Below are 14,862 nucleotides of genomic sequence, written 5' to 3'. Positions count from 1 at the left end.
AACGTGTTTCTCGAAACATTTGCTCAAGGGCCCTTAGCAATTGGGAATAAGATGACTTCCTAAGGCCCCTTTATAGATCCATAGACCCCACCTCCCTGTGTCCCTTCCCCAAACTAAGACAATCTCACCATCGCCATCTTTGTGACGCAAGACTAGTGAATGCCCTTCTGGCACTATCTGCCTCCCTGGCCTAATTACCTTTAGTCTTTCTGAGTCCTCTTCTGCCTCAATATTGCTGGGGACCACTTAGGCACCCCATCCCTATTTTCTCCAAATCAAACCTAACTTAGTTGCCCCATCTGCACCCAGCCCCCACCCCAACTTTACTAGTGTTTGTTTCGTAACAACAGCTTTTGTCTAGCTAATGTGCCGTCTAGCTCACTCCCCTTCTTGCCACCCCGGGCATTATTTCAGGAATCAGAACTCAAATAGTTTTGAGTTGATATATACATATACATACATACATACATACATACATACATACATACATACATACATACATACATTCACAATATTCTCCCCCTCCCCCTTTGGCTGTTGTGGTTTCTGAACTGAAGAACTCCAGATTCCCTGACTGTCACTAACAGAGGGACCTGTGCCCCTCTCCAGGAACAATGTCGCTTCTACAGCAACAAATCCAAACCCATTCAAAATCAGACCTGAAGACTTGAGGACCTAGCTCAAAACATTCAATACCTGATTTCCTTTGCAAGACTGGCTCTTGGCTCCTCCCATCCTGGCTCCTCCCATTATCCTGGCTCCTCCCCAATAATCCCTTTCCTCCTCATTATGTCCATTTTTCGTTTACCCTATCTCTTGAACGGTTTATATAAATTCCTCTTGGACTGATTCACAGCCCTCACTTGGTCCAGCAGACAGGATGAAGTAAAAGCAACGCTTCTCTCAGAATCATTCCAGCCCCCAAACTGCCAAATGATGTATTTTCTTCCAGCCAGCCCCATGAGTGTCTGTAATAAAATCCCCACCAAAACCAGAGTCATAAAACAGGCCCCAAGGCATCAAGAACCAGGCTTCCCATAGAATTCTGGGAAGCAGCCAAACCCAGCACATGCCCTGGAGCCTAGAAGCAAGGTTACTTTATAATAATTTGCTCTGCAGGTAATTATCCCAGCCCTGTTGAAAGTGGGGACTCATTCCCAGGAGAAGGTATGAATATATCCATGGAGTTCCGCTCATGTGACCTCTACACCACCCGGTATTCTATCAGTACTGAATAACCCACACTAACAGACTGTGGAATCAAACATCAACAGAAACGTTGGCGGGAACAGACCATTTTCAAAACATGGCAGTTAGTCATGAAAAATCCATGCTTCAGTTTGCTACATAAAAGCTCTGGGTGTGAGGACCATGGCAGGCTGATGCCTGCCCGCCCGCCCGCCCGCCCGCCCGCCCGCCCGCCTGCCTGCCTGCCTGCCTGCACTTACACATTCATACGTTTTGAAATGTGCAACAATTCCAGTGCACAGTCATCACACGGTCTGCTATTCCATTCTGAAGACACACTGCGATTTGAAAAGGGACCCTTGAAAATCAACGTTTATGACGACGTCATGAGCAGTAAGCAAATGTAAAGCAACTAGAATGCCTGTCAGTGGATGAGTAGATAAATAAAATATGGCCAGTCTATAGAGTAAGACACTTTATAAAGCAGACATATGTAAGGAAAATATTATAAGTTAAAGATTTGTTACAACATGGATACATCTTAAAAACATACTGAGTGAAGGGAGACAAAGTAAAAGGTCACATGACTTTTGAGTCTACTTACTTTTGATCACATGACTTTTGATTATCCTTACAAGGAATATACAGAAGAGCTTTATTCATCGAGACATGAAACTGATAACGGTTGCTTGTAGGTAGAGCAAGAAGGACACGTGGGATGATGAAAATATTTTGGAACAGATAGGCTTGACAGTTACGCAATAGTGTGAGTGTCTTAAATGCCACTGGTATACTTTAAAATGCTAACTTTATCTTCTGAATTTCATTTCAGTAAGAATAAACCAAAATCTAAATCTAAATCTATTGATCTGGAGAAACAGAGCTAATTTTAGTACTAGGACCAGAAAGAATACTCTTCTAGGAAATAAAAGCATGAATGGTATCTTTGGTTAAAATATTGGGTTCCAAACATTCTATTCAAAGTTTTTCAATGAAAGCTGATGCCAAGTTTGTATAGGACAGCCAATCATAAATGTCTCCCTCAGTCAGATTTTCAGAATCTACGGAGTCCTGTACCTTGAGATTGTATTCCCTGTTAAGTATCTGGGTGCAATTAAGATAGAGCTCCAAATGTTAAAACTCAGCCGGTTTTGAAGCTAGAGTACGGTGCACTGACAAAGAAGGAACAAGCTACGAGTGAGCCACGACTGGCCTGAGGTTGGGGAGGTTCTTCTGAGGAACCTGGGTCCTGGCTGTTCAAACACCAAAACCAAGGGGAATTACAACCCCACATAGTTCCCTAGGATAAGTCATGCCCTCAGCATCCTGAACAAGGGGTTTTGTTGTTGTTTGTTTTGTAGACCAAATGACATCATGTCTTCAAAACTTCTTGTAAAATAAAAATTTGCATATTGGTATGATTGCCACAGTTTATTGATGTGCAGCAGTAACTATCATTTACACACTGTACTTGGATGTTATTTTCACATACTATTATATATTAGCCATCATTCTCATGAAAATTCTTGAATATTAGTTATTTGCCATGTAGGGAAGGGAATATTGTTAACACTTTAAAAGAATAAATTGAGCTTCTGAGGGCCTAAGATTCACTTATGGGTACGTAACTTTGAGACTCGAGACCTTTAGTTCCTAGTTCATTCAAAACCCAAAGTATTGAAAGGCCCAATATCTGTGGTTACTAAGGCCTTTTTGGTCTTTGTTAATTCCTAATGTGATTAACATCTTGGGCAAAGTCTGAATAATTCTACTTCTGTTTGTGTAGCAGTATTTTGACTGTTATAACATGGAACTCCCAGGAACCATAAACTAAAACATAGACTAAAACATATAACGTCCGACTTTGTATTACTAACACTTACTGAATGTACACTGGGCATCAGATCAGACATGGCATTGAGTATCACATAGACATTTAATCCCTAAGACAGTCATCTGTGCAAATTCTGCCTATACAGAAAGGAAGGCTCAGAAACACTAATTTACCAAAATTCCAGATGGAAATATAAGTTGGCATTTAAAAGTTCATGGCAGTTGAGGTTGATACTGTATTACTACTTTACACAGTGCTGAAACAAAATGTCTGACCATAGGAAGTTAAGGAAAGAAAGAAGGATTAATTTTGGCTTATATTTTGAGGCCAAAGTTCATGGCAGTCAAGGAATGAAGCAGGAACCTGACGTGGCTGATCTTGTGCAGCCACGGTCAGGGAGCAGAAAGGCTGAGTGATTTGTTCTTGGTTCACTTTCTGCTTTGTATTCAGTCTAGTATCCCAGGCCATTGGGTGGTCCCACCCTAAGTTAAGGTGTGTCTTCTCACTTTCCTTAGACACACCTTGATAACCCAGACAGACTTGTCTAGATGCTTGTTTCCTAGGTGATGCTTCTACCCAGTCAAGTTGACCATCAAAGACCCCTGGGATTCCTACCTAATGAACCAACAGGGTGGGGAACAAATGTTAAATTAAGATGAAAAGTACAGAAAGCACAGGGATGAAATTCAGTTTGGTTAACATCAAAGGTCCTGGTTGAACTCCTTTGTTATACTGAGACATGGGTCCAAAGTTTATGGTCATTTGAGTCTCTACTCCAAAACTTAGGGTAATAAATTTGGGTCATCCTAATCACTATGGTAGATTCAGGAACATTTGTGACATTGAAGTCTCAAGAAAAAGGGAAGCCGTCTTCCATATGGAAGGTTTTGAAGACAAGGCAAGATTTGCTAGAAATTAAGAATTGAGGTTACTAAGTATTTTTTCTGCTACAGGATGCTGGGTGATGAAAAGCTATAATTTAGGCTTTTGACTAACCTCTTCTGCATAGATGTTTTGTGCTATAGGGTAAAGCAACACTACAAAAGCTACTGTAATGTTTCGTACAATGTGCTAGGATTGCCTAATAGCTTCTAGGGCTTAAGTACTCAATAATACTATGTCACAATTTAAATAAAGGGGAAGCACTCCTCATCAAAACCGGCGAGTTTCTCCTCTCTAGGATTCATCTTGTGTTTTGTGAACAAGAGGGTAGGATTTCCAGTTATTATGATTTTTTTTCGGGGCTGGGGGGAAGTTTATTGACCTCACCAGGCATTTCCCCCATGCCCCTAAATTTAATTTCATCCTATTGGTTTGCAGTTCACTACCTCGTTCAACAAATGTTTGCTGTGTTTCTAGTGTTGAGAATAATAAATGCAAAGTTCCTCTGTACAGGAAGTTTACAGCCAAAGGGGTCATAAAATATTTCAAAATATATAAAAATTTATTAATATTGTTTGGATAGGCGTTAGGCGAGTATTTGCATGGTGAACTCGTCTTTCTTCTGTCAAAACAAATTATATGATGGCTCTCTCGTTTCTCCAGATGATGACATGTGACATATGATGACACATGACGATATATGAAGTCATCATACTTAAGGGGAAAAAAAGACAGAAAGTTAATTACATACACCCGAAAGAGTAGCTATGACTTTTGAAAACTGTACTGTGAACGATCTATTCCATTTCTCCCAAAAGGAGAGCAGCCTCTGAAAAGGCGCCGAGGGAAAGTCACTTAATTTAAAATAAAATAAAAAAAGTCAGCCGGAAAGGCAAAATGAAACTCGAACCAGACAGCAAACTTGCCGATCTAGGGTCGCTCTCGGGGTCTCTATACCGATCCGAGCCAGGAAAGTGTCGTCATGAACTTGAGGGTAGAGTTCCTTTCCACTCCTTCAGCGCGGTGGCAGAACCCCGGGTGGAGGTCAAGGTGTGGCGGCGAGCGGGCGGCGCTCCGAGGCGCGCGGCGGTGACAAGCGGGCCAGCGGCGGCCGCCCGGGCGAGCGCGGTCACGCCGCCCCGCGCCGCTCAGGTGGCGCCTTCCCGCTCAGGTGAGCTCCTCCCGCGCCTCCCATTGGCCGAGGCGCCCGTGGCGCTGGAAGGGCGACGCAGCCCGGTCTAGTTCAGGGTCTAGGGCGGCGCGTCACTTCCGGTAGCGCGGAGCTTGTAAAACACCCTGGAGAGAAAATGGCGGCGGCGGCGGCTACGGCGGCTTCGGCGCCTCAGCAGCTCTCAGATGAGGAGCTTTTCTCTCAGCTCCGCCGTTACGGCTTGTCTCCGGGTCCCGTGACAGAGAGCACTCGGCCGGTCTACCTCAAGAAGCTGAAGAAGCTTCGCGAGGAAGAGCAGCAGCAGCAGCAGCACCGGGCGGGGGGCCGCGGCAACAAGACGCGGAACAGTAATAACAATAACACGGCGGCCGCGGCGAGTGTAGCCGCGGCACCGGCGGGGATGGGGGTCCGGCCGGGCTCGGGGGACTTCGCGTACTTACGGACTCCCGCGGGCCTCGGCCGCCTGTCGGCCTCCGCTCCGGAGAGCCCCGCGGGAGGCTCCGGGGTCGCGGCGGCCGTCCCCGCGGCGGGCAGCAAAGTGCTGCTGGGCTTTAGCTCCGACGAGTCGGACGTGGAGGCCAGTCCGCGGGAGCAGGCGGGCGGCGGCGGAGCGCGGAGGGACCGGGCTGCTCTCCAGTACCGCGGGCTCAAAGCGCCACCGGCGCCCCCGGTCGCGGGTGAGGCGACGAGCGGCAACTCGGCCGAGCGGAGGAAGCCCCACTCGTGGTGGGGGGCGCGGAGGCCGGTGGGCCCCGAGCCGCAGCTCCCGTCGGGGAGCGACGGGGCCGCGGAGGACGTGGACGAGGAGGTAGCGGACGGTGAGGACAGGGACCCGGAGGCGGAGGAGCCGCTGTGGGGCAGCCGAGCCGTGAACGGCAGCCGGCTTCTCCCCTACAGCTGCCGGGAGCATTACTCGGACTCGGAGGAGGAGGACGACGGCGGCGACGTGGCCTCGGCTAGACAGGTATTAAAGGACGACTCCCTTTCCCGGCATCGACCCAGACGGAGCCATAGTAAGCCGTTCTCCGCGCTGACTGCTAAATCTGGCGGCAGCCGGCAGGAGACTTCAGTTCAGGGAGGGGGAGGACTCGCGATGAATGACAGGGCGGCGGCTGCGGGGAGTCTAGACAGGAGCCGAAACCTCGAGGAGGCGGCGGCCGAGCCGGGAGGCGGAGGAGGAGGAGGAGGGTGCGATCAAGTGGACTCCATTCCTCGATACCGTGCTGGCGCGAAGAAGCTGGCACCGCTCCTGTCGCCGCCGAGTCCCGACGTGGACTCAACCTTGGAGTCGCCCACAGGGCCCCTCAAAACCAATAATCACATAGGCGGCGGCGGGGCCTTCGGCGTGGATTCCCCCAGTCTGTATGCCAACAGCATCCCTCCCGGAGCGGCCGCGACCGCCCCTGGTTCACTCAGGATCAACCACGCCAACCATACGGGCTCCAATCATACCTACCTGAAAAACGCCTACAGCAAGCCAAAGCTCTGCGAGCCCGAAGAGGAACTTCTCCAGCAGTTTAAACGTGAGGAGGTGTCTCCGACGGGGAGTTTCAGTGCTCACTACCTGTCGATGTTCCTCCTAACTGCAGCCTGCTTATTTTTCCTAATATTGGGACTGACTTACCTAGGAATGAGAGGGACAGGAGTACCCGAGGACGGAAGACTCTGTAAGTATTAAGTAAATAACACCCCCCCCCCGCCCCCGGGCCAGATTATCCAATGCAACATGCCTAGCGGTGGTGACCTTGACCTGCAGGAAATTTACTTAAACACCGAAAATATGGCGGAATACATGCCTTATTCTCCTTTTGATTAGGAGCACTATTAACCAATATCAGAATGTTATCCTAGGGCTGGTTTCTAAGTTTTTCTGCATGGGCTCAAATTTAAAACAACTTACTGAAGAAGACGACATTATACGCCTTTTAGTAAAAGGTTCTTGACTGTCTTAATTCCTTTTATTTTTAAATAACAGCAGATGTCTTTTGCTCGTGAGTTTTGAAGTGTTGCCATTTTAAGGCAGCGCCATACACGCGGCGTTCCATTTTTAAATGAGCTAGTAGGATTCTAGAAGACAGCAGGATTCTAGACCACAGCATGCTGCTTTTTGAAATTCTGGTGCACACACTGTAGGTAGTTCTCTAAGTTCTTTAGAGAGAATGAATGCTAAAAAGGCAGCAGGGCACACCTCCTAATTCACTTCTCAGCCACTCCCACCCCTGAAGAAAGTCATTGTAGCTTAGCAGAGGAACTTGGAGTCAGAAATGGTGAATGACTACAGGCAGACCTGTGCATCTTCCTCCATACTGAGTACTGAGTAATCAAGACAACAGTAGTAATAGGCTGAACCATTCAAAACAGACAACCTTTGTGTGTCCTCTGAGGACATAAGGAGGAAGCTGTTGGGGTGAGCTCTTTTAGATTGCATGGTCAGGGGGGCTACCTTTTGAGCTTTGTAGAGACAATGTTTCTGGGCAAGGAGCACAAGGAGAAAGCACTTGAATGGAGCAGGAGACTTGTGGTTGGAACTTCTTTTCCTAACCGAGAAAACCATGTTAATATTGACTAGGATGAGGTTTGATAAAATGGGACATTTAATGGACTGTTAGGTTTCTCCCCCTGAAGGTGTTTCTCCTAATATGAATTTACACTATTGTGATTTGTATTTATACAGTTGGCTTACTATATATTTTATTCCACAGTTGTGGTATAGATTACTGTTAGCAGACTGAGTAGTGAAACTTTGATTTCAGTATGACTAAGTCTAAGATAGTAAACAAGTGACTACAGTATTGTTTCATGACAGGCCCTACAAGAGCATTCATTACTTCAGTTGGCTCTCTAGGAGCAAGAGTGATCTATCTACTGTGTCCTGCCTTAAATGTTTGAGAGGGGAGACTCACTCACTCTCTGTCTGTCTGTCTGTCTGTCTGTCTGTCTGTCTCTCTCAGTAGTTAAATGACAGCACCTGCTTTTGTCTGTCTGACACTTACCTTAAAACTAAGTGCTTTACATAGTCTTATTTAGTCTTCAGCAACTCTCAGAAAAGTGTTATCTTCATTTTAAGGACAGGATAATGAAATTCAAGTAAGTCACGAAGTATCCATTTGAAAGTTTAGTGAGTCAGTGGGCTGTGATTTAATGATTTGTTACAGTTTCAGATTTTTTTCTAATGACAAAGCCCCAGTTTCTTAATATTTTGTGTCTTTTGTAAAGTGTTATAGATAGGAGGGTAGCTTTATTGTGCCTAAGAAGAGTAGGGCATTTAGTAAGACTTCATATGGAATTAGTAATCACCCAAATTATTAAAGGTCACTTCCATATCTGTTTCATCACTGTACAGTGTATGATTAATGTTTTGTTATGGACTTAAATTTCAAGTAGCGTTGGATAGGATGCTTGATAGGATGCTGTAGCATGGTAGTTTCCTTTAAACAAAAACCAAAAAACATCACCTTCATTCATAAAAAACATGGTACTTGAACATCCTGAGTGGAAACAAGGGATAGCATGACCGAGGGCTTGGCTGAACAAATCAAAATCCTTAACTTCTTACATGCTTAGAGGTAAAAATATCTGAAAATATCTGCCAGCCTTGTAGTTGGGAGGATCAAAGGAGGTAATCTATTAAGTGTGGATATTTATTTAGAAGTTCAAATAAAATTTGCTATATTTCTGGTGAATTTTACATATATATTAATTATTAATATAAATTATATTTATATTTTAAGATTTATTTTATATATGTTAGTACACTGTTGCTGTCTTCAGCCACACCAGAAGAATCCCATTACAGATGGTTGTGAGCTACCATGTGGTTGCTGAGAATTGAACTCAGGACCCCTGGAAGAGCAGTCGGGGGCCCTTAACCACTGAGCCATTTTTCCAGCCCTATATTTACACTTTAATCATTTTTGAATCTATCATTTATCACCAGTTTGGTTAGATAACACCATAAAGCAGCTGACTCAAAAGTTTGAGTCAAAGTATAATGAATCCATGATGCACTTGACATAGTTTAAGCCATAGTAGAAAAACATTTCCTGCTCGTTTGGTTAGTCTGCTCACTTAATACCATTAGGGTTCTAAGAGGGAACACTTACACTCCCTGTATTCTGAATCTTGTGTTAAAATGTCTAGAGGTAGCGTTCATTGGTCAAATAGTATGTTTAGGTTTTACTTCAAGTAATAATTTCACTAGAAGATTGTAGGTTATATGTGACAGTAAGCTTTTATTAGTTACTTTTGAAATTATACAATATACAATGGTCTTTTAAGTGTGGTTTTTTTTTAAGTAAAAAGTTCTTAATTATTTTGGTCTGCAATTTTTTTATTAGGGATTTTTTATTAAATTAGTTTTACTCATTAAATTTCTTAGTTTGGTTTTATGTCTGCAGAATTAGGTGATCTAAGCTTTTTCCAATTCTTTCCAATTCTAAGGAGGAGCATTCTAACTTTAAACTATCAGAGCAACTCACAGATTAACCTGCATTAAAATTGTCCCATAGGTAATTAAGTCATGACAATTAACTAAAAGAAAAGAGAAGAAACAATAGATTGCCTAATGTAGATTCATGGTTATTATTTAAAAATCATTGTCCAACAAGAGACATGATTCTTGTAGAAAATTTGAAGAGAAATGAAGCAAAAATATGAGTGTAATTATATATTCCTCTCTTTCTAATTTTGTACACATTCTTGTTCATTTATACCAGGAATATACTCCTTTCAGAACCTTCCTTATATTTTTAACACAAATATAGGTGTGTTGATTTTCAATCAATGATATGTGTAAGTTTTACTTTTAAGTGCCTACTGTGCTAAGAATTTTTAAACAACGTAGATGTGTGTTGAGCAGTGTGTGAATGTGTGGTAGATGAAATCTTCAGAACCTACAGCCTAGAAAAAAAGAGCTGGAAGAGGGGCGTAGCTAATACTACACACAGGTAGACAGGCCATTCTGAGGAGGTAACACAGGAACCAAGGTCAGAATTGCCTAGAGGGTTAGCCACTGACAAGAGGAGCACTCTGGCAGATGTAACTAGCTAGTGTGTTGAAAGTTGAGAATGAACGGCCAGTATTGCTGGGACTGCACTTGAGGAAAAACGGCACATGAATGACCAAGTCAGTTTTTGCCTTGGGCGATGTCATAATGATGATGAGGAGTCTGAATTTTAAGTGACATCATTCTGTATTAAGCAACTTGTATTTTCACTTAACATTTTATCGTAGGTATCCTTTCCATGTACTGAGTTTATGTGTAAAGGTGTATTTTAAGAATGTCTCTCACCAGGGGTTTTTTCCTCATCCTGTAAGAGTGTTAAATCTGCTATCCTAAGGTAGTCCTTGCAACTTTATCTTCAGTGCCATCCTTCCTGTTTCCCTGGAGTGGATGCTGTTTCCCTGGAGTGGGTGTTTCATCCACTCTTAAGGTCTTGCCTCTCAATTTGTATTCTCTCATAAAGGTCCGTTCTGAATACGCATCTCTTTTGGTTGTCCCAAGTCCCAGCAGCGTCTGCCTGCCACCTTCTGTACTGTCATCCTGTTTTTGCCCCTCTCTTCTCTTGTCTGATAGTGATGCTTCCATATATAGCCAGAGCTCAAGAGAGAGACTCGGGTTTGCCTAGATTCCTTCTCTTGACCTTACCATGTCTGGCCCTGTAGGAATTTTGATGTTCGGTAGCTCTTCATTTTTTTTTTTTTAAATCAATCTTTTTTGTTGTTTGCTTTTCGAGACAGGGTTTCTCTGTGTAGCTCTGACTGTCTTGGAACTTGCTCTATAGACCAGGCTGGCCTCTAACTCAGAGATCCCCCTGCCCTGGGATCAAAGGTGTGTGCCTTGCTGTTTGGCTCATTCTTTGTTTCTGTCTCTTCTGCTTTTTGTTAGCTTTTGCCTAAGTTCTTTCCAATCCAAAAGATCTATGCTTCTGGCCTTTCCAATCCATCTCTGTGCTAGAGAATTATTCTAAAGCATACACAAAATTAGTCTCTCTTGCTTCAGAGTACCCAGTGATTTTCTAATAAGTCAAATTTAAATTTGATTCCATTGTCCTGAGATCACACTTGCCCTGTCTGCCTTCATTTCCTACCAGAAATTGAGTATGTAATGGCATTTGTGTCTTTGAACATATTGCCCGTTCCTTAGGAATAGTTCCTTTTTCTCTCTACTATTTATTCTTAAATTTTGCCTTGTGAACTCAGACACTTCATCCTGTTGGTCCATCACTTAGAAGTGTACTTCACTCAGATAAGAACTTCTTCCTTCATAGCATTTATTACACTATGTGATTGTGTGAGCCCACCATGGCAGACAGATTATACGTTCTAGGTTACTCTTTTTGTAGGTCAGATACAGACTTTATTATTCTATTTTTGGTTTGAATTTCAGTTCTCTCTTACTTTGTGACTTTACTAGAAATGTAATTGTTTAGTGTTAAAAAATAAGGTGCTTGATTTCCCCTTGGGAGTGGCTTTAAGCATTAGATGAGATAATGTATGCCCGATGTTTAGTGTTATTGAAGGAGAAGGAAATAACTTTAGTATTCTTGGCTTATTTGTGACCCATGATTTAGTTTAATGAATAAATGATTACATATAAAGTAGCCAACACAGGCACTCCGTATGTGTAGTTACACATCTATAGATTTACCCAACTACCAATCAAGAATATTTGACAGAAATTTGCATCTAAACATGTACTTTGTTATTGTCTATATAGTATGGTACAATGGATTTTATAGCAACTGACATAAATTTATATTCAGTTACTTATATTTTGCTTTAAAAGTAGAGATGATCTGTAGTACAGAAGAAGATGAATGGAGGGTGTATATAAATGCTATGCCATTTTATAGGACAGACACCAGCAGTTTCAGATTGTCAGTCCAGGAGACCCATTCTTCATGCACACTTGAGAACCACTTTAAATATACACTGATGAGCTCCCTGTATGTCTCAGTTTTTACTCCAATAAGAGTGAAATAACTCATTCCCACAGATCTAGACTACATCAAGATCAGACATAGGAAGTGGTTCTGAATTAGGCTGAAGCCCAAGCTTGGACTTAGTAGGCTAAGCAATGGAAATCATGGGAGATTCAGAGCAGAGAGCTGATAGGGTCAGGCTGTTTCCTAGAAGGGTGGTCAGGTGGGATGGGTAGTGCAGCGACAGAGTTAGAGAGGAGAGCTATAATAAGCATGATGTTATGAAACTTAGGTTGATGATTGGGAATGGAGTAGGGCTTACGATAATTGCTTTGAAGGAAGAAGCATGCTTGTGGATTGGTCTCTTTATTTTCTGTTGTCAGACTCAAAAGAGTATTTTGTGGTCATGCGCCTGAATGACTTAGGAATATCGATACCATGGAGAAGAATTAGAGATGCAGAAGAGGGCACACTCCTGTTTGGAAAAAAAAATGTAGTCTAGAGAAACTTTATTTAGGAGTATTTTTCAAGTTCAAGTAGAACTATCCTTTGGGTGAATGTAGAAACGTGGTTGACACACTTCAGAGACCGGTGCTGTGTGTGAGTACAGGGGCTGGGACTGTTTGATGGAGTGGCCAGCTTTTCATATTCCCTTTAAAAGTACAAGCGTCCCACTTTGTGGGCATTGTTTAAATATTTTCAGTCTTTAGAGGAGTATCAACTAGCTGACTCTAGAGGTTGATACCTGGACCCCCAGACATGGGGTTAAAACTTTGGAAAAGATACTTGTGAAGAATGATCAGAGAACAATGTTTTTAGACCTAAGACTATTCCTGTAAATTGAAGATATTTGTTATAACCGGTTTGATGATTTTAGAAACTAAAAAAATTTCTCTATGAGAATGTGTTTTGAGAACTAGCTGTAGAAGAACTTAAAATTATGAAACATCAATGAGAGCTGTTTATCACCATGGAAGTAGTGGTTTGGGGAAATAATGGTGTGTGAGAAGTGGCATTGTCACTTACCAGCTTGTGAACTGAGGCTAAGTTAGGCACTGTAAGCCTGAGTCCTCACCTGTGGAATAAAAGTGGGAATAATGAAATAATACATGGAAAGCTCGGTATGTGGCTGTAGTCATAGCAACACTTCAAAACCCTCTGTGTGCTGGGTTCCAGGCAGAGGACCAAGCACTCATTAATCCTCATACGGGTGTTTCCCTACTGTAGGATGGACAGACGGAGAGGTCAAGGAACTTGCTCAGGATTGTGTAGGTAGTCCTGCCTGGGAAGGGTTGGAACTTGCAGTAGCCGTTAGTCACCATGCAGATCACCTTTACGTGTGCAAGTACATTAGTGCTCAGTTCTTGTTTGGACCATTATCCATAACATGAGGAGTCTGGGCAGGCTGTGCAGATTAGTGTATGGGAACCACGAACTGCTAAGATTAATCTATGAAAGGAAAGTTCAAAATTATACTCAACTATTAGGGACCACGTGCAGCCATTCTCATTTGAAGTATTTATATTAATTTGTAGATATAGGGAAGGGACCTCTGCTGTAGTACAAACTGTGTACATAATATAAAGCTATAATATAACTTTTAATGTAGTTGTACAGTCATAAAAGTGGTGGGAAAAGTAGTTTTATGATGTGGATTCCCAGTATATAATTAATTGTTTTGTAGGGTTTCTCTGGGGAAGAGGTTTAGATACATAATATATGTGGTTTTTCTTCTTCACTAAAATTTGTTTTGTCGTTTATTTTTCTGTTTGTTCTAGTGGAAAGGAAATGTTCTTAAGTGTTGGTATGTATACTTTAAAATTAGGTGTTTTATTGTTTTGAAGACTTAGGGTTTTGTTTCTATGCAACAGTGCTTGAATTGTATATTATAACTTTTGAAACATAACTTTAAAAAAATGTTTCTGCAAATTTGGGTGTCTTATGGTAAAGCTCACTGGAACATACAGTCTCTAGAGCGGAGGAGCTGGGCAGTCCCTGTGCTGAGTGTTGGTGTGGGTTGATCATTTCCTTCTACCTTGCTTTAGTATTGCAAGTTTCTCACAAGGGTTCTGTTTATAAATCATACAGATTTTAATGTAGGCATTATTTTAAAAAATTTTAAATGTAAGTTTTTTTGGGAAGAAATACAGTGAATAAATGTGCCCCAAATGAAGAAGATACAAATTTGAACATTTGCTGCTAAGTTCAAGATGTTCTAGAAGTATCTTAAACTTATGACAAACTAGATTTTTAATTACCATTTCAAGTGTCCGTTCTTTCAGAATTTAAAGACTTAACTGATAAAAGGAACCATTAAGAACTTCGTGTGCACACCAGTTTTTATGAGAGTGCTTACTACTGTTCCCTGTGAGAAACTGTCAAGGTTCTGCAGCTGAGTGCTAGCTAGGCATCCTGCCCCACTGTGACAGGGATGATGATGGGGATGCCTGTCAGGTGGTGGTGGTTACTGATGCTCTGCCGCTGCTGTGTTTGCTGAGGATGTACTTAGAACCCTTGAGCCTTAGTTTTTATAGCTATTAAAATAAAAGCATAGTCAAGTACTCCTTATGTCCAGCCAATGAGTTTTATAAGGAATTTTATATAAATGATTTGAAGACATTGAAATGATCTAACCTGTACTTCTCATACTGTGAGCTAGAATTCTTCAACTATAGTAGTATAATTTAAGAAACACTTGTCCAGCTCAGTGGCATGTTTTAGTAATAATGTTAATAAGTAGTAAAAATACTTTAAATTTAGAGTCTTTATCAGTACTTTTAACTGTATCTCTTATGTTATCTGAGTAGAAAAGGGGGGATGTTATTGTTTCATACCATTAGTATCTTCCTTACTTCCTGGACTGA

The 14,862-nt window shown here is 42.3% G+C and overlaps 1 protein-coding gene across 3 annotated transcripts in view; it reads left to right on the top strand.

The window, feature by feature from the left end:
- The first annotated feature begins 234 nt into the window (after nucleotides 1-234).
- Lemd3 (LEM domain containing 3) overlaps nucleotides 235-14,862 on the top strand; it is an 88,930-nt gene continuing 74,302 nt past the window's right edge. For 2 of the 3 annotated variants that reach the window (XR_005486725.2, XR_010053041.1), the window contains exon 1: nucleotides 235-6,742. Coding sequence is in view for 1 of the 3 variants with exons in the window: in NM_001191000.1 (NP_001177929.1) it covers nucleotides 5,212-6,742 (1,531 nt within the window). In the remaining 2 variants the exon portion in view is untranslated. The remainder of the gene's footprint in view (nucleotides 6,743-14,862) is intronic. The other variant, NM_001191000.1, reaches the window with a different exon arrangement.

The sequence above is a fragment of the Rattus norvegicus genome, chromosome 7 (assembly GCF_036323735.1).
Source record: "Rattus norvegicus strain BN/NHsdMcwi chromosome 7, GRCr8, whole genome shotgun sequence".
Lineage (NCBI taxonomy): Eukaryota > Metazoa > Chordata > Mammalia > Rodentia > Muridae > Rattus > Rattus norvegicus.
Note: the sequence above shows the minus strand (reverse complement) of the source record. Positions and strands in the feature narration are given on the sequence as shown.